Source organism: Nicotiana attenuata, unplaced genomic scaffold (genome assembly GCF_001879085.1).
Source record: "Nicotiana attenuata strain UT unplaced genomic scaffold, NIATTr2, whole genome shotgun sequence".
Classification (NCBI taxonomy): domain Eukaryota; kingdom Viridiplantae; phylum Streptophyta; class Magnoliopsida; order Solanales; family Solanaceae; genus Nicotiana; species Nicotiana attenuata.
The window spans coordinates 60,009-78,762 of NW_017670267.1; the positions used below are offsets into that span (position 1 = coordinate 60,009).

Genomic DNA, 18,754 nt, shown 5'->3' on the forward strand with positions numbered 1-18,754 from the left:
ACCGGGTCTCAATCAAAGGGGAGTCTCATGACATTCGGACTCCTAGCGTTATCACACACGATTATGCCAAGGTCGTACAACCCGATCCAGAATGGTGTGTACACTGTTGAGGGTCAACGGGCGTGAACCATAGATGTATCTCAATATACTGCCGAGGTGTTCGGCCCGATCCACAGGAAAGGAAGAAACTCATCGAATTATGAGTCACGTGTGTACAACACAGGTATAGGAGCATAAAGTAAACATGACTTTTTACCATTTATCAAATATCTCGCCAGACAGCTCAAGGTGATAAAGCTCGATCTAATATATTCTCAAATTAATTTCAATTATAAATTCACTCAATTAAGCTAACAAAATGAGTTCGAATAAATCAAATAACAAATGATGAAGTCCTAAGTCTATCCGGACATAAATATATTTTTGGCTACGTACGGACTCTCGTCACCTCGTGTGTATATAGCATCCATAACTAGTAGCACATAACAATTTTTAATACCTACGGGTAGTTTCCCCCTCACTAAGTTAAACATGAGACTTACCTCGCTCCGAAGTTCCATAACCGGCTCCAACGCTTCTCTAACACCTCAAACCGTTGCCCATCAATCCGAAACTAGCCAAACAACGTGCAAATCAATAAAAATATACTCCAATGCTTATAATTTAACAATTTTTAACAATCCTCAACTCCGCTCGAAAAGTCAACAAAGTCAACCCTCAGTCTCATGTGCCCAGATTCAGAAAATTTTCAAAGATAAACATTACCCATAAAACTACAAACTCAAATATATAATTTATTCCCAACTCCATGTCCAATTTCATGGTCTAAATCTAAAAATATCAAATTCTAGGTTTTCTTCCAAATCCCATAATTTCTACAAATTTTCATGTTTTAATCCATATATAACTCATGTATTTGACTTACAACAAGTGGGAATAACTTACCTCATAATAGATGATGGAAATCTCCCCTCTAAGAGCTCCAAAAATCGCCCAACCAAGTGAAAATGAGAGAGAAATGAACCAAATCCCGTATAAAAATCAAGATTGCCCAGGTCCTTCCTCTTCGCGATCGCGGAAATAGCCTCGCGATCACGATCGCGAACACGAAGGTATAAACTCCCAGCTCAGCATACGTGATTGTGACACATCTCTAGCGATCGCGTAGAACAACTCACCCATAACAGCCTAGCCTCAACAACCATACACGTTCGCGACTCCTACCACGCGAACGCGAAGAACCTCCTACTCAAACTCCGCTATCGCGAGACCATTTCCGCGATTGAGTGGAACAAAGGATCTACTAGTCCACTTTACCCTTCGCGGTCGTATCCGCTCTTCTGCGATCGCGATGCATACCCAACACACCAGAAACTAGCAGTTGCAACACATAGAGAAATGGTCCGAAATCATCCTGAAACACACCCGAGACCTCCGGGACCCCGTCCAAGTCTACCAACAAGTCCCAATACCTTAACCAAACTTATCAACTGCTTGAAACGCCACAGATAACATCAAAACCACGAATCAACGATAAAAATTCTTCTTTCCATTTTTAAACATTCAAACTTCGACGAACGCGTCCAAACTATATCTAATTATTCCAGGATGACGCCAAACTTTACGTACGAGTCATAAATCACAATACGAACCTATTCCAAGGCTCAAAGTCCCGAACGGACATCAAGAATACCAAAGTCTACTTCAAATCAAACTTAGGAAATTCAAAGATCTTCAAAATGCCAACTTTCCATAATAAGCGCCGAAATGCTCCCGGACCACCTGATACTCAACCCGAATTTGGACTCAAAATATAACGAGGAGTATATTTAAATATTTTCTAATAGTATAAGGATATATTTGGCCCTTTTCCGTAAAACATATCCAGATACTATCTGGCCAGATTTACCCCTATCATCAGCAAACATTTAAAAATTATCCCTTGATCTGTTAAGTATCCAAAATCTCCCAAATTTCTTTTATTTAAATCACTTATTGTTCCATTATTTTCAGAAATTACTATTGATGTGAATGTTAAAGTTACTAGAATGTATAAAATATTCATAATTTTATTTTAATCACCAATGCACCCACTTCTCTTCTTGTAATAATGGGTTTGGAATTGGTTTAAAATTTTATTTATTTTTCAATCATATACGCACCATAGAATTCATTGGGTCTATTTATTGTGTATTATATGCAGCTGATCATCATGTATGTACATGTATATTCAAATATATTTTGTCATTACCTGGTTAGTATAGAGTTGGATCGACTAACTTAAGAGTGCACAATGTGTAGGCATTTGATTAAAGCAAAGTTGAATTCAACAATATAAAGTCTCCGAGGAACTTCAACTTCAATCACTAATACTTGCAAAGTCTCCATACATTTGGTGCAACGAATTCAATAAAATAGGGATGTTGTAAATACTTTTAGAATTTAGAAAAGCTATCTAATTTAGATTTTTTTAATTTACTATACTTTTTTTATTAACAATTGTGTTATTTAATATTTTTTTTCTCCAATTAAAAAAGTAGGTAAATACTAATTATTTCGAAAATAATGGACCAAGAAGAAGAATTAGTAATTTAATTAAAATAATTTGGGAGATTCTGGGTCTCCTGAACGAACTGAGGGGTAATCTTTTAAAGTTTGCTAGGGCTATATTTGACCCTATAGTATAACGGTAGGGATGAATTTGGCCCGATAGCAGAGGTTAAATGTAGACAATATCTAAAAGTAGAGGGATATATTTGGCCCTTTTCTCCAAAATTAAACTCCCAAATTTACAACAATATTCAAGTGGTCAAGGCGGAGTTATAGTGGTTGAGAGTTAGTGATCTTTTGAGAGAGATAAATTGGTAACTAAGGGAGCATGGTAAAAATGAAGGTGCAAGAGAGAGAGTTTAAATGCGATAGATTTTGAGTAAAACTTTTGTGTATTCTTTTTGTAAGGGGTCGTGGAAATGGGAAGTGGTGATGGAGTAACAATGGTCTTCAAGTCATATTTTTTAGAATCAATTTATGATGGTGGTCGATTTAGAAGGATGAGGGATGGTGGTTGAGGAAATTGATAGTCAAATTTTAATTATTTAGGGGCAATTTTGGACTACTTCGCATTATTCAAAGACAAATTTGGTCATTTTCCCTTGTTAAAAAAAGGCTCACAGGCTAAAAAGTTTATGTCGTTAGTTAAAAGGACAAGGCTAGCCAACTTTTGTAACAACAAGGTTATATATGACCTCAACTATTAATTTTGAGAGTAAATTTGAGCAATTTTTTAAAGTTCAAGGGCAAATTATGACTATTTGGTAAAAAATAATACTTCTCCGTTTTTTGTGACACATTTTTTCTTTTAGTTCAAGAATGGTGTCCTTTTATATTTAAAAACAACTTAATTATAAAATTATCATTCTATCCTTAACAATATAATTTATAAATCAAACAAATATTCGTAGTCTTTTTTAGACCATAAATTTAAAAAAGAAATTCCCTATTTCATGCCTAGTACAATGCCACATAAATTAGAATTAAACACATTAGTAATTAGAGACCGTTTGGCCAAGAAAATTGTTTCACTTTTTTTACAATTTTTTTTACTTATTTTCGAAATCAATATTTTGCCATAAAATTTTTAATTTTCACATGAAGATGAATTTTGAAATTTTCCGAAAATTTGAAAAACTCCAAAAAGCTATTTTTCAAATTTTCGCTCATATTACTCATAAAAATTGAAAAATAACCCAAAATATTCATATCCAAATAAAATTCTAATTTTCAAATACCATTTTCACTTAAAATTATTTTCCACTTTTTTCAGAATTTTACAATTCTTATGTCCAAGCGCACACGTAATAAGCATTTTCGCTTGGCTTTGCAGTACGACGTCGTTAAGTACCGGCACAGACAAAAAATCTCTTCTCCCAACTGAAGATTTGATCATCAACTTCCTTCCCTCTCATCTGCTAACACAAAAACCAGAACACACTTCTCATCTTCTTCTTTGAGCTTTTCTTTGCTCATACAATGCCAATTCTAGCCATGTCACTACCAAAACCCAACCTTTTCTCCAATCTTCCCACTGCTCCACCCCCTACCCACAACCCCAACTCAACCCCACTACCCCCACCCCCCATCCCCATCCCCAAATATCCACCACCCCAAAAGAAACCCCACAATTCCCAAAAACCGCCCAAAAAAGCTGCTCCAGCTTTCAAAACTCACCACCACAATTCCAACTACCACAAACCCGTTAAACCGGGTCAAGTCATTACATCCGACGGCGACCGGTCCGTCGTCGTTAAAGATAACGGCGTGTCCTACCGTCTTCCCGGTGCTCCATTTGATTTTCAGTTCAGTTACTCTGAGACTCCAAAAGCTAAACCGGTGGCTATTCGTGAACCGGCTTTTTTGCCTTTTGCGCCTCCTACTATGCCTAGACCCTGGACCGGGAAAGCACCGATGAAGAAATCAAAGAGAAATATTAAGCTTTTTGAGCCGTTGAATCCTCCAGTAGAAAATAATGAAGGGATTAAGCGTTATGAAATGTTGAGGGCTTATCAGCTGATGGGAAAGTTTGAAGGGAGGCCAAAGGAAAAGGTGTTGGGGCCCCCATTGACTAAGGAGGAAATTCGTGAGCTATTGAAACCTTGTATAGCTAGTAATCGACAGGTTAATATTGGTAAGTTTACTTGGAATTTTAGGTAAGGAAATGTGTTTGCAATGAAACAAGACACATATGAATCTTACAACTTGTTTGGATTGTTGTTACATGTTTCATAATGTATCTTATTGTATTGTTTGATGAATACCACGTTTGGATGGATTGTATCATTTGTCGTTGTTTCATGATATCACGCACCAACAATATGAAGAATAAACTTGCAATATTGCTGGTTCGGTAAGGAAATGTGTTTGAAATGAAACAAGATGTGTATGAATCTTAGTTGACAGACTAGTTATGCAGATATTATAATGTAGGAATTTTTATGGGAATAGTGATAATGTGAAATGCAATGAATAATAACAACAACAACAACAACTACCCAGTAAAATCCCACCAAGTGGGGTCTGGGGAGGGTAATGTGTACGCAGACCTTACCCCTACCCCGATAGGGCAGAGAGGCTGTTTCCGATAGACCCTCGGCTCAGAAAGATAGAAATAAGAAAAACAAGAAAAGACAATTCATTAGTAACTCCAGTAGAAATCGTAATAGTAACAGAAGCATAACAATCAAAGGATGGATGACATGCAATAACAGTAACCAGGCCCGGGGCTCAGATAAACAGCAAGTATAGTGTGTATTCAACATAAACTGTAAGCCATCTAAGGCCAACCCTAATCCAACCCCGCCTCACCCCCGGAAAGAAGTAAGAAAAGTTCTACTACCCCCTAACCTACAACCCTAATGCTTGACCTCCAGACCTTCCTATCAAGGGCCATGTCCTCGGAAATCCGCATTCGTACCATGTCCTGCATGATCACCTCTCCCCAATACTTCTTAGGCCTCCCTCTACCTCTTCTCGTACCCACCACGGCCAACCGCTCACACCTCCTTACCGGCGTATCAAGGCTTCTCCTCTGCACGTGTCCGAACCATCTGAGCCTTGCTTCCCACATCTTGTCATCCACAGGGGCCACACCCACCTTCTTCCGAATATCTCCATTCCTAATCTTGTCTATCCTAGTGTGCCCGCACATCCACCTCAGCATCCTCATCTCCGCTACCTTCATCCTCTGGATATGTGAGTTCTTAACCGGCCAACACTCTGCCCCATACAACATGGCCGGTCTAACCACAGCTCTATAAAACTTACCTTTGAGTGTTAGTGGCACTTTCTTGTCACACAAAACCCCAGATGCAAGCCTCCATTTCATCCAGCCCGCCCCTATACGGTGAGTGACGTCCTCGTCGATCTCTCCGTCCCCCTGAATCATCGACCCAAGGTACTTGAAGCTATCTCTCTTCGGGATGACCTGTGATCCAAGCCTCACGTCCCTGCCTACTTCCCTCGGCTCGCGCTAAACTTGCACTCCAGGTACTCTGTCTTAGACCTGCTCAATTTGAAACCCTTAGACTCGAGGGTCTGTCTCCAAACCTCCATTCTCGCGTTAACACCGGCCCTTGTCTCATCAGTTAGAACTATGTCATCAGCAAATAGCATACACCATGGCACATCCCCTTGAATATGGTGTGCCAATGCATCCATCACCAAGGCAAAAGAGCCTTGGTGTAATCCCATAACAACCGGGAAATGGTCTGAGTCGCCTCCCACAATCCTAACCGGGAAATGCAGTGAATAATAGCGTAGGAATTATTATGCTGCCTACTTGGTGAACATTTTTGTCTTTAGGTATTCTTTTCTATTTATTGCTAATACACATATTTTTACTCCACATTCTATCATGCATAGAGTATTACATACATTTCTGCATAATTTATGCCGGTATTAGCAATGCAAAGTTTAATACTTTCAACAATGCATTAGTTATAGTGATTACTACTCCTAACTAAAGCTTCGTTAGTGATCCAGAGATAATTTTATCTTATGTGGCCAACCAAATTTTTGTAGTATTTATGCGGGATTTTTGCTAGGGTTGTTTGTGTTTATGTGGTCAATCAAACTACCGCTAAGTTATTATGCTTACTCGCTACTGCTATGTCACTCTTTCTTCTTAGCCGCCTGCATGTCCCTTCGTTCCCTCTGCCTTACAAAAACTTATAAGAATACCTAAGCCAGATTAGTGGTTTTTGCAAACCAACCCAAAACTGATTCGGGAGTGAGACAGTTTATTGATTGTTGTTGTTGAATGGTGAACTTTTGTTTTTGTATTGCTGCTCTTTTTGCTGCCAAAGCTCAATTTTGCTCATGTATATTTTGGAATGTTGAGCCAATTAAAAAAAAGAAATAGGCAAAGTGTTTTTTTTTGGGTGGGGGCGGGGAGAGGGAGGGGGAGGAGCTTCTGGGGTCAACTTGATTGCTAATTGTTGACAGCATCTTGTTTTATCTAAGGACTTGTGAAGGATTTTATTTAAGTTGGATTGTTCTGAATCCATTGCTCGATTTTGCACATGCGCTGCTTGTTAATTCAGAACGACTTTTCTTCATTCTCCCATTCATTTTGTAATTTTTTTCCTCTCTCAAAATTTTGAGCATGCAACAATTTGTGCTTTTGGAATTTTCTTATTGAATCTTTGAATTTGATAGGTCGGGATGGATTGGTACATAACATGTTAGAGTTAATACATACACATTGGAGAAGGGATCCGGTTTGTAAAGTTCGATGTTTAGGTGTTCCAACTGTTGATATGAACAACCTATGCAAATGTCTCGAGGTTATCCATTGATTAAAGTATTGTCAAATATTGTTGAATTTTCGGTCATGTCTTTTTATTAAGTTTACTGTATACACTCTAAAAGGTTTTCTGGCTTGCCATCTGCATCTTTATCACTATTAGGAGAAGACTGGTGGAAAGATCATACATAGAATGGGTGGTGTAGTTTATCTCTTTCGGGGCAGGAACTATGACCATCGTACTCGTCCAAAGTACCCACTGATGTTATGGAAACCAGCTACACCAGTTTACCCAAAGCTTATACAGGACGCTCCAGAAGGATTGACCAAAGAAGAAGCTGATGAACTACGAATCAAGGGAAAAAAGCTACCCCCTATCTGTAAATTGGGTACGTCATCTACCTAACCACTCCGACATGTGCTTGTATCTGATTTTACATTTGAGCTCTGGCTTTCATTCTGCTATTGAGGTTATTGGCAACAGCAAACATGTAATATTGTTGGGTCACTTGCAACTGATAGCAGAACATCTGATCATGTTACTGTTAAGTAATGAATCTCCTACATAATGCTGTTCATAGGATGCTCTGCACCACCTTCAATCTTTCCCGTCTTTTTGATAGCCAATATTTATGACCATGTTGAAAATAAAAGCATCTTTATCCACCATCTTTTGCTTCTCAGTTCCTGACCACTAACTAATTTTTGTTGAAGGAGAGAGTATCTAGAGCTTTTGTTTTTCGTGAAGCAACTGAATGTATGCCAATATATCTCTTATTTTCTAATCTGTGAACCTAAAAAGTTTAATGACTTTGTGGGTTGGTTGTCTAAATCGCATAAGACGCATTTTGCAATATAAACAAAGTGATAGACAAGGTCCTCCAGTTTCATCTTTGACTGGTCTGTTTAATTAGAAATTTTGATGTGCACTATCTTATTTTCCTTTTATAAACTAGCTTGATATGCATTTCCTGTGGTTATGATCAGTCTTCTGTGCTTTCCAACTAGGCAAAGTTTTCACATTTGTATATGTGTGTACATTGGACTTTTCATCGCTTTTTTTTGCATTCCGACTCATTTTGAAGAACTTGGGTATCTGCCTTTGCAGCTAAAAATGGAGTCTACCTTACTTTAGTTAGAGACGTGAGAAGTGCATTTGAAGCTTGTCCACTAGTGAAGATTGATTGCCGGGGGATGCATGCAAGTGATTATAAGAAGATAGGAGCTAAGTTAAAGGTTTTGTTTATTCCTCTTCTTATTCTCTAGTTCTACAGTCGCTTGATTTTTATATTGCTATATCCATGCATGACTTTGGCTTTTGTGGGTTTAGAGCAATGCAGCAGTATAAAATATTTCTTAAGATCTCTCTTACATTTTGTCGCACTACTTTACTTGCCAAGACAAGTAGTAAGATCTAGCAAAATAGGAGCTTGCACTGTGTTTGGGTTTATCTACAGTTTATGAAATGTGTGGCTAATCAAGCAAGACCTTGTAGCCTCTGAGATACTCTGTTTAAGATAAGATTTTTCTTGTGAATTTGAAATTTACAGTTTGTTTGTTCGCAAAGCATATGAATTTTTTGTTCCAGTGGCAAACATTACTGACTGAAATCAGAATTTGACACATTCTCGAAGCGAGAAAAGTATCTATCAATCTTGGGCATACTTGAACAGCTCTTCTGGTTTTGGATACTTCTGTTCTTTAAGTTAGACATGGTCTTCACTAATTTCTACTTCCAATGACAGGAATTAGTCCCATGTGTGCTATTGTCATTTGATGATGAACATATATTGATGTGGAGAGGGAAAGAGTGGAAACCTATGTACGGTAATGCCCCTGCTGTTGTGTCCTCCAGAATAGATGGTGTCACAGATGAAATGAATTCTTCAGAACGTCCAGGTACGCATGGAATACTAACACATTCGCTTACCTTGAATTGGCTTATACATGTAGCTTGTTGTCTGAACAACTTGCCTGATCCCCACCTTTAACATGCGTGCTGGTAGTTGTTTAATCATATTTGGAAAATAGACACTGTACACATACAATACACTGTGATTATACTTCTTTAGCCTATTTTTGTTGTCTCATCAGAGTTGAAGAGAAACCTTACGAAATACTGCCAGGTTTTGCCCACGGGTCTATGTTCGTGTTTACATTGCTTAAGGTTGCCTGACATTTTAGTTTCCCTTTGTGCAACTAAAGGTCCACGTTTCGATATAAATACTATACTTGGTTATTACCCTCACCTTTTTTAACTTTAGACCCCTTTTTTGGAGACTCTAAACTGACTTTGCTAGCTATAGTATTTATATGTTTGTCACACTTTGCAATGCAGACACGGCCAAAGATCGTTCTAAAGCAGACGCGAAAACAGTGAGCTCAAGCCCTAAAATGATGTCGCTGTGGAAGAATGCAATTGGTTCAGGCAAGGCACTATTACTAGAAGAGATTGATCTGAAACCTGATGATCTATTGAACAAGGTGGAGGAATTCGATAACATTTCCCAGGCCACAGAGCACACATATCCTGCTTTGGTTTTGTCCAATAAATATATACCTGAACAGTCAGGAGTGATGTGGAAAGGTAGTTCTGATGACGACAATGACAGCGACGATGAGATAAGTGATGATGATTATGAGGATAAATATTACATTAACAACTCATTTGAAGCATTAGAGTCAACAAGTCCTAAAGGATTTTTACCAGTTGATTTAATAGTAAAGGAGTTTAGTGATGAGGAGTAAATAAGTTGAAAGAAAATAAAGTAACTTGAATGGTAGGTATACAGCCACAAGCAGGTAGATTTGTGGAAGAAAATGAAGAATGGAGCAAAAGGATTTGGAGGACTTTCTGCTCTTTTCTTGCTCAATTGTTCTGACATTGGTCTTTCCTCTGCAAACCTGGAATAATGGTGGATGCTCCAAATGTTAGAGTATGAAATAATGTGCACAAAATAAAGGGTTCTTATTTTTTCTGTTTCTTTTTTACATTATATACTTGTCTGTACAGTTGTATCATGTATAATTTATGAAATTAACAAGTTGAAAAGTTGTGCAATAGAATTCATGTAAATTAGTGACCTTGTCCACCTAAGGGTGTAGTTTAATTGTCAAAGAAATGGATAAAACTTTGGGAGACTAGGATTAAAATCCCAGTAAAAATAAAAAAATATATATTAAATGATTTCTTCCTATTGGTCTGAGTTTTGGTGGGGCAAAATTACCTGATACATGCGCTGGTAAGAATGTAAATTACTTGTAAAAGTGCATAGTTTACCAATCAATTCGTTGAAATTCCACCTTTAAATGGCTGGATTTCTTACTCCATGAAAGAAGAATTAACTATTGTATTGTTTCTTAATTTTTACATTTGACAATTATGAATACCGAAACAAACACTGATTAAGAAAAGTATATTCTTATATGGCATGTTAAAATTAAATTACGACAATATTTATTAGTATAAGATGTACGTTGTGGTATTAAATGTTTGCTTACACCTCTCAACATTTTGCTTCAAATAATCCATATATACTGTCTGCCACAGTGTCCGAAGGGGAGTCTTAGAGCAACGGTAAATGTCTTTGTGTGACCTATAAGCCACTAATGATTGCATAGGGTAGATTGTTTATATCACACCTCATACTTTATGCACCAGATATTTTTTTTTTTTTTTTCTAACGATGGTAATATTATTGTTGTGAACCTCATTGGGTACAAAATTAGTAGAGTAGTAATAGGAGTGCGTTTGATAATAGAGTCAAATAGTTGAAACACATAAGACTTAGTAGTTGAATGGTAGAGAGAAAAAAAAGGTCCTTCACTTGTGTAGAACAAGACAGAAAACAACATAGAATGGATTGGTGGTGTAACAAAGAGGGAAGCAAGATGGAGAAAAGTCCCTATCATTTTTTCAATATCATTTTTCCCCATCTTCAGGCCCATAAGGTACTCTTATATCAATTATCTAAATTAGTCTCAGTTCATAAATGTCCAGTTTAATTCTTCTACTTACTCTTTCCGTTAATAATTTACTATTGAAACTAATACAATCTTCTATCATTAATGTCCTACGTTGTACCAACAAATAATTGAACAGAAATACATCTTTTTTGTTAGTTTTAGCAATCCTACATTGACCATGCATATACCTCCAAATTTGCTTTCTGGATTTCCCATCTCTTTGATCCTAGCTCTTTCATGGATAAACAAAAATATTTGAAAGAAAAAAGAGATTTTTTTGATTGATTCTTCCTGGGTATGTACTATTTTCTTTCATATTCTGTAAATTTGTATGTGTTGCATATATTCTTTATGTGTGTGTGTTGCCTACAGACTGGAATATGTGTTTTTGAGAGCCAAGAGCATATTCTCAGATTTCACACAACTTTTAAAATATTTATTTTAGTGATATAGAAGAAATTATTTGAGTAATTATTGAAAATTTAATTTTATATTGTAACATTGTATCAACTTTTAAGCATGAAAATACTTTAGTGAAATTCTAAATTTTTTTCGGGAAGTTGTATAAAAATAGAACAGTGTCAAATATTTTAGAATGTTCAAAATGTACAGACTGATGAGGGCGGACAGTATTATGCCATGCTTATGTTGTTTCGTATCTTGATGTTGTCTTCTAGTTTTGTTTTTAAACAGTGTTAACATCCTTTTTATGATAATATAGCAATGCTAGCCTATAATCAATGTTAAGGAACTCTCGTCCTTGCTTTTTTTAGTTTTTCTGAAGTAATCCTGTTCTAGGATCCTGCTATCTGCACCTTGAATTTCTTTTTTAGCTCCGTACATTATCAAAATCGATTTAAGAGGATCAGGTTGAATCTCCTTTGTCGGAAAATTATATTGTGCAAATAGAGTAATAATAAACCTTTTTGGATATATATAGAAGTTGTTGAATCCTCTTAACATAAGGAAGCTTCTAGTGTAGTGGCAAAGATAGTTTAAACATTTGTTGGTCGCAACGGCGAAGCTAGCAATTTCCCCAAGAGTATTCAAACTTGAAAGAAGTGAAAAAAATTCTCCGACAAAGGGTGTTCAATATATATTATATACCTCTAAAACCTAATATTGTACCTATATACACAGTGTAATTTTTCGATGAAGGATATTCAATTGACCACCCTTAGGACAATGTGGCTTCACCCCTGTCACATCGCACCTTCAAATCCTATGTGTGGTGTTCTTGCAGTTTTTGAATCCCCTTGTTAGTATTTTTGGCTCCGCTATTGATGGATATCATAGTGAGTTATCACCAACATCATTCCTAAATTGTAACAAACTTCTAGTAAATTATAACCTATACTAAACCACAGACTATTTTGATTCCTTGTTTCATAAAGGGAGATCTTTAAATTGGTAGGTAATGAATACTTGCTTCTCGTGCTGCAGGCTCTGAAAATGGAAAATAGTTATCTTCAATTTGAGATAAGACATCGTAGTGTCTGAATTTCTTGAATTCTAGCTATAGTTATTGTTACAAAAGAAATATAAACTCAAGCTTTGAACGACTAATATTTACGATAATGTTCTTAACAGGATCTTCATATAACATACTTGGCGGCAAGTCATGATAAGACATACAGCCACTCCAAGTTATTGGTTGACGTGGAGGTTCTCAGTCTTGGGATCGGGGCTCCTTGTAGTTGTAGGTATTTCAGCACTCTTAATATGGAAGTTTGAAGGTTCGCCAAAATGGAGATACCAGGAAAGAGATAATAAGAAGAAGAAGAAGAAAAGGCCGGTTGGGTTCTTGTACAAAGACGAAGCTTGGAGTACATGTCACAAAGCAATCAGTCCTGTTTGGCTGCTTGCTTACAGGCTAATTGCTTTCATTTTTCTTCTCTCAATGCTTGTCATGGATGTTGTTAAAAATAGTACAGATATATTCTTTTTCTATACTCAGTAAGCGAAATCTCCTCTTATTTCACATATTTCTTCTTGGCTTGATTCCGTTTTGGTTCACTCTCTTGCTAACATAACAATGTCTAATGAATTTCACTTTTACACGTCCATATACGATTTTACATGCTCATTGCATATTAGTCTTATCTTTTGCTTTTGATTATTCTTTTTTTGCTGAACAGGTGGACATTCTCTTTGGTCACTCTCTATTTTGGGGTATGTTACTCAGCAATTGAATCATCTTTACCAATTCATTTCTGGATATGATCTCGGGGATGTGAATGTCTCGAGATACATACAGAAAATGAAAGTGTTTCTTTCCTCCTGCAAAGGCATACTAAGTTACTAACTATTAATTCTCCCTCGCTAAATAGCTCGGGGAATGTTCTGTCATCTACAACATTATCATCTCTTCCCCTTTCCCATTTATTTTCAAGTTTGCCTTATTTCTTTAACTTGGTTATGTTCTCAACGAAATGGTGTAGTTAGGGTCTTCACTCTCCATCTATGGATGTATCCAACATCGGCGCAAGGGTGTTGCTGGTGCGAAAGTTGCCTGTATCGATGAAGAGAAAAACGACGCTCCAACTCTCGAGAAGAATGCAAGTTTACCTGGCGTATCCAAGGACTTGAGTTCCAATGAGGAAACTGATGATAGAGAAGTTGCAGGACGTTTGGGCTATGCCTTTCAAATAATTTTTCAGGCATGTCCTCTCAAGATATATTCACCTCGGATTCGTTTTTTCAAAATTACAGTGTTAAACCTATGTTGCGCGGGCTCACCGCACCCGTGTCTGGATCCTCCAAAAATGCATTATTTTGGAGGATCTGACACACACTTGGCAACATTTTCAGAGAGTCCGAGCAACATAGTGTTAAACAGAATATCTAGTTTTATTCTTCATTTCTTCCTTTCCTTTTTCTTTATACTCTATCTAATTAACCATTACCATACTCATTTATGGCATAGGTAACCTATTATTGCCATACGTCATAGATATTTGATAAGTTAGTGTTTCCCTTCCTGATTGCTACTGGAAAGTAAGTAAACAAATACAAAGTGGTACTGTCATTTGGCTAATTTTCTTGTTGTTTTGTTTTGATTTTGTTCAAAAACTTTTAGATATCTGCGGGTGCTGTGGTGCTTACAGATTGCGTTTATTGGCTTCTTATCTACCCATTTCTCACGCCCAACGATTACAGGTTACAGTTTGTAAGTCCTAAGAACTGTGGTTCCCTTTGTTATGTCTTCTTTCTTTATATTCTACTGGCTTGATCCTATTTCCCTTTTACATTTTGGTTCGATTTGTGGCTTCTTGTATTATTATGCAATAAAGCCTGGCCATGCACTGTAGTGCTAAGTCCAGAATGATGTTCTGGTATACTTTGCTACTCAACTGTTCTAATTTTCGGTTCATTAGCTACCCACTTCTGGCCTTTAAAATTTGACAGTTTCTTTTACAATCAAGTCTCGGTTTTCCATTCCTGATTGCGTGGTTGTTCTCACCGTCCTCTATTTTCTTTAGTTTCTGGACATAATTTCTACATGCACGGATACTGAAATCCTGAACAGAAGAAAGCTAAGTGCTCTTAGAAGACATGGCAGTACTTTAACTTCACCATTGCTTACTTATGCATCTCTACTATTAGCAGTTCCTCAGTTCTGAACTAAAGGAAAAAGTTGTATATTATATGAAAGGAAGGTTTCTATGTCTATACTTCCACTGCAGAGTATGACGGAAAAGAGCATATCTACCTGGATTAGTATTTATTTGTGCTTTGCACATAGTTTAAAAGATGATTAACCTGTGTTCTTCTTTCCCCTTTCTCGCTATTTATACATAAGTTGATGTTCTACCCGTCTGTGCAGCTGGTTGTTGGTATGCATTCTGTCAATGCTATTACCCTGCTTGGCGACGTGATTTTGAATTCTCTTGTAAGTTTGCATTCGTGACTGGCTTAAACTATAAACGTATCCTATGCCCATACCTTGGCTAACATGATCTCTTGCCTCTTTCCAGCGGTTCCCTTTCTTCAGATTTGCATATTTTGTACTTTGGACATGCACATTTGTCGCGTTCCAGTGGCTCGTTCATATGTGTGTCTCAAAGTGGTATGTTTGCTTTCAACATGCTATTCATTATCATTTTATTCAGGAAAAAAGAGTCACTTAGGCATATGCTGTTACTAATAGAGTTCAATTCTTGCTGCAACAGGTGGCCTTATCCATTCCTGGATGTTTCGTTCAAATACGCTCCCTTAGTGTATGTGTGCAATCTTTCGCGTTTATGCTTTTAGTTATTGCAGATATATACCCTTTATGATACATAGAAATAAGCCAGGGGCGGATCCACCTCCCAACCTACGGTTCACGTGAACCCAGTAAACTTTGTCCAAACAGTGTAAATGTGTTCGAAAAATTTACTAACTAAATGTTTTAATGTGAACCCAGTTACTATTGAAAATTTACTCGAGGTTGTTGCAGGAACCTATAAGCATTAACTCCTGGATCCGCCTCTGATTAATGAGCTATTGCCCCTTAGTGTGCGTTACTCTGACTCTTCATGGTTGCATGTCGTATCCTCCAGAAGTAGTGCATTTTTTGGAGGATCCGACGCGGGTGGGGCAGTATTTTAGAGAGTCCGAGCAACATAAAAATTAATAACCAGAGTTATTCATAAGCTTATGAAGTGCTTATGCTCTTTGCCAAATGTGGAATTGCAGGTATTTGATGGTTGGTGTGTTTCATCTCCCTTGCTATGGTCTGTTTGCCTTGGTAATAGCATTGAAATATTGGTTAGCAAGATTATTCCGGTGGGTGAGTCGAAAGCTATCTGGAGACAGTAAATGAGTTCAAACACCAATCAACAAGTCAAGTATTATTATACACTAGTATTCTTAAATCAAATTATCTTTTTTTTTAATTCTTAGTGCTACTCAAATAAATGAGTAGCACAAGCTATTATATAGTATGATTTTTATCATATCCCCGGGTTCTTATCATGTATATAATTTTTTTCATTTATATCCTCGAAACAAAACGAGACTAGAAAGAACACGGGAATTTTCCTATCAATTATTATCCAAGGCAAAAATGCTTTTCCTGTTTGCAAATGCTGGAAAATGTTGAAATATCAAATGCTGGGAGCAACTTTTGGGGCTGGTTTGACTTGCAGAAAGTTGTTAATCATCAGATCACAAAAGAATGTACCAAGACCAGTTTGTCCTTTTTTTCCCTTTGGATTTAACACTAATTTAACCCTAATTCCCTTATGTTTTATTTATATTCTGGTTGTCTTGTAAATAGTTAGCATTGTTTCGAACCTCTGTATATATCTTCTCACAGAATTATACATCTGAATATGCTAAACTTATACCTATTCTTAATGTCCTCTTACCATGATCACCAGTTGCCTCTTGAATTATCTATTTACAGTAATATACTATTGTGATTAACAAAAGAGAGAGTTTACAATAGTCAATAGTAATCATGATTAACAAACCCCACTTGTGGGATTACACTCGGTTGTTGTTGTTGTTGTAATCATGATTAACAAAAAGAAATTTCATCAAAGAAAGTGAAATATTTCCAAGTTAAACAAGCCAATAACTCAAGAGCAATTGCTACATTTTCAAAAAAGAAGCTAACAGTAACAAAGATATTTTAGGCACGATAAACATAATGTTTAGGTAGATTAACTATGCAAGATAGAGAGAAATCTCCAAACTCTGTCCCTACTTTGAATATGTTTTCCAAGTTGATGCATATATTTTTACATCTTTCTGATAATATTATGAGTTTCCCGGACCACAAAAAAAAAACGAAAGAAAGCCGGACACCTATTTGCTTGAGAAGAAAATCAAGGTTTCACATTCTCTCTGATGAACTTCTCCAACTGAGAAATTTCTCCAGTCAAACCAGAAGCTTCAGCAACAATTACTCTGTTATGGCACTGCGAAAAAGCAAATGCTGCTCCAGGTACACCAAGCGTAAATTCATTAGAGATATCTGCATCAGATACTGCAGTCCTTGATGTACGAAGCTTGTCGCTGGATCAATAAGAAAATCAACAAGTTATAAAACAGAACACCAGAAATAGTACTTTAACCAAATTCTGCTGTGGTTATAATACAGTGACCTAATGGCTAGCCGAGTGCATTAGTAAATAAAGGATGCTATAAAATTTCATGTTGGAAAGGTTCTTTATGTACGAGCTTTCTGCTATGATATTAACAATTTATAAAGGGTCTCCTAGTTCATTACCAAAACAGAAGAATAAAGCATGCAACAATATTTCACGGGGTAAAGGTTAATTTCAACTCTCCAGAAGGACGTTATGCTAATTTTTTATGTATGCGGATCACAGTTCCGCTTTAAGCATACACAGTATATGTGTGCTTTTCCAGGAGATAGTCTTACTCATGCACGAACGGGCAAATTGGTGTTTGTTCTAAGAATAAATGCCATGGATAGTGTAGTCTTACATTTCTTTCTCCAGCTGCTTTCTGATGAACTCCGTTGTATGGGCAGTTACTTTGTCAACCTTGTTGCAAAGGAGGAGTACTGGAATTTTTTTCTTGACTACACTTACCTTTGTTAAGATCTCATATAAGTACCTGTATACAAGAGGAATCATGAGATGTAAAATTCAGTTACCAAATATCCAAATGCAAATGCACAACTGATGTGAAGTAATACAAGCAGCAAAAGATTAGTACTCTGAAGCAGCACGGCAGTTTGGTAAAAATTCCACAGAATCCACCACAAATACAATGCCAACTGCTTGAGGCAAGAATTCATCTAGTTTCGGCCGAAGGCGAGAGTGCCCTGGGACATCAACAACGTGAATAGGCTTTACTTTCCCTTTCTGTAGCATAAAGTAAACAGGTCCAAGTATGAGAAGTGAAATACACAGATGAAGGAATTCAGTAAAATCAATTACAAAAAACATGACAAGACCAAAAAGGTAGACCAGTAGCAATGAACAAAATCCATCTTTCCCTTCTGAAGGTGGAGATGACAAGAATGCTGAGGAAATAGTAGGGTGGAAAAAGGCAAAACAAGAGAAGACAATGTCCATTACCTTGTCTTTTTCGGAGTGTAGAATAAAACTGCCTTCATTTGGTTCCATTGACGTCACCGTACCCTGATGGGCTGAACCATCTCTAAGCTGGTATATGCCACATCTAAACAGTTAGATAAACTCCAAAAAGATTATCCCAGCTCTCATGTCAAAGAGTTACCTGGTAAAAAAGATAAGTTTTGCCACTTCCACTAAGCCCAGTGAGTACAATGGTGTTAGATGCTGTACGCTTGAACAAGCGAACTGCAGATGGAATAGTAAACAAAAGGAAATTCTTCAAATTTCAGCCTTCAACGAAAGTTAAAATGGATGAGCAACAATCTAAAACTAATACATGAAGCCATTCACTGAGGAACATCATAGTGGCAAAAGGGTGAAATAGAATTTAATGAAAATATGGCATCAAATTGAAAGAAGACAAAGAAGAGCCGAACACAGTCCATCCTTG

The 18,754-nt window shown here is 36.9% G+C and overlaps 3 protein-coding genes across 5 annotated transcripts in view; 2 read left to right on the top strand and 1 right to left on the bottom strand.

The window, feature by feature from the left end:
* The first annotated feature begins 3,901 nt into the window (after positions 1-3,901).
* Positions 3,902-10,363, top strand: LOC109236979 (CRS2-associated factor 2, chloroplastic). The gene is made up of 6 exons (XM_019403218.1): positions 3,902-4,684; positions 7,213-7,340; positions 7,464-7,689; positions 8,409-8,536; positions 9,046-9,199; positions 9,639-10,363. The coding sequence occupies exons 1-6, from the start codon at positions 4,030-4,032 to the stop codon at positions 10,046-10,048; spliced, it is 1,701 nt and encodes a 566-aa protein (XP_019258763.1). The 5' UTR covers positions 3,902-4,029; the 3' UTR covers positions 10,049-10,363.
* A 737-nt stretch (positions 10,364-11,100) lies between these two features.
* LOC109236980 lies at positions 11,101-16,602 on the top strand. Of its 2 annotated transcripts, none has more exons than XM_019403219.1 (9): positions 11,101-11,251; positions 12,857-13,222; positions 13,405-13,438; positions 13,708-13,926; positions 14,346-14,435; positions 15,093-15,158; positions 15,244-15,335; positions 15,439-15,486; positions 15,947-16,602. In XM_019403219.1, the coding sequence occupies exons 2-9, from the start codon at positions 12,888-12,890 to the stop codon at positions 16,071-16,073; spliced, it is 1,011 nt and encodes a 336-aa protein (XP_019258764.1). In that variant the 5' UTR covers positions 11,101-11,251; positions 12,857-12,887; the 3' UTR covers positions 16,074-16,602. The 2 variants fall into 2 exon arrangements, with proteins under 2 accessions (XP_019258764.1, XP_019258765.1); XM_019403220.1 differs by lacking the exon at positions 11,101-11,251 and adding an exon at positions 11,266-11,561.
* A 227-nt stretch (positions 16,603-16,829) lies between these two features.
* LOC109236982 (signal recognition particle receptor subunit beta-like) overlaps positions 16,830-18,754 on the bottom strand; it is a 5,723-nt gene continuing 3,798 nt past the window's right edge. For both annotated transcript variants that reach the window (XM_019403221.1, XM_019403222.1), the window contains exons 3-7: positions 18,467-18,549; positions 18,307-18,393; positions 17,942-18,090; positions 17,708-17,839; positions 16,830-17,272 (exon numbers count right to left, since the gene is read on the bottom strand). In XM_019403221.1, the coding sequence (XP_019258766.1) occupies positions 17,083-17,272; positions 17,708-17,839; positions 17,942-18,090; positions 18,307-18,393; positions 18,467-18,549 (641 nt within the window). In that variant the 3' untranslated portion in view covers positions 16,830-17,082. The remainder of the gene's footprint in view (positions 17,273-17,707; positions 17,840-17,941; positions 18,091-18,306; positions 18,394-18,466; positions 18,550-18,754) is intronic.

Excerpts from the sequence above, each read along its gene's own strand:
- LOC109236979 (XM_019403218.1), top strand. The coding sequence starts at position 4,030 with ATGCCAATTCTAGCCATGTCACTACCAAAACCCAACCTTTTCTCCAAT. Across the intron at positions 7,341-7,463 it reads ACCTATGCAAATGTCTCGAG|GAGAAGACTGGTGGAAAGAT; the intron begins GTTATCCATTGA and ends TATCACTATTAG. Across the intron at positions 7,690-8,408 it reads ACCCCCTATCTGTAAATTGG|CTAAAAATGGAGTCTACCTT; the intron begins GTACGTCATCTA and ends CTGCCTTTGCAG.
- LOC109236980 (XM_019403219.1), top strand. The coding sequence starts at position 12,888 with ATGATAAGACATACAGCCACTCCAAGTTATTGGTTGACGTGGAGGTTC. Across the intron at positions 13,927-14,345 it reads CCTTTCAAATAATTTTTCAG|ATATCTGCGGGTGCTGTGGT; the intron begins GCATGTCCTCTC and ends AAAAACTTTTAG. Across the intron at positions 15,159-15,243 it reads ACGTGATTTTGAATTCTCTT|CGGTTCCCTTTCTTCAGATT; the intron begins GTAAGTTTGCAT and ends GCCTCTTTCCAG.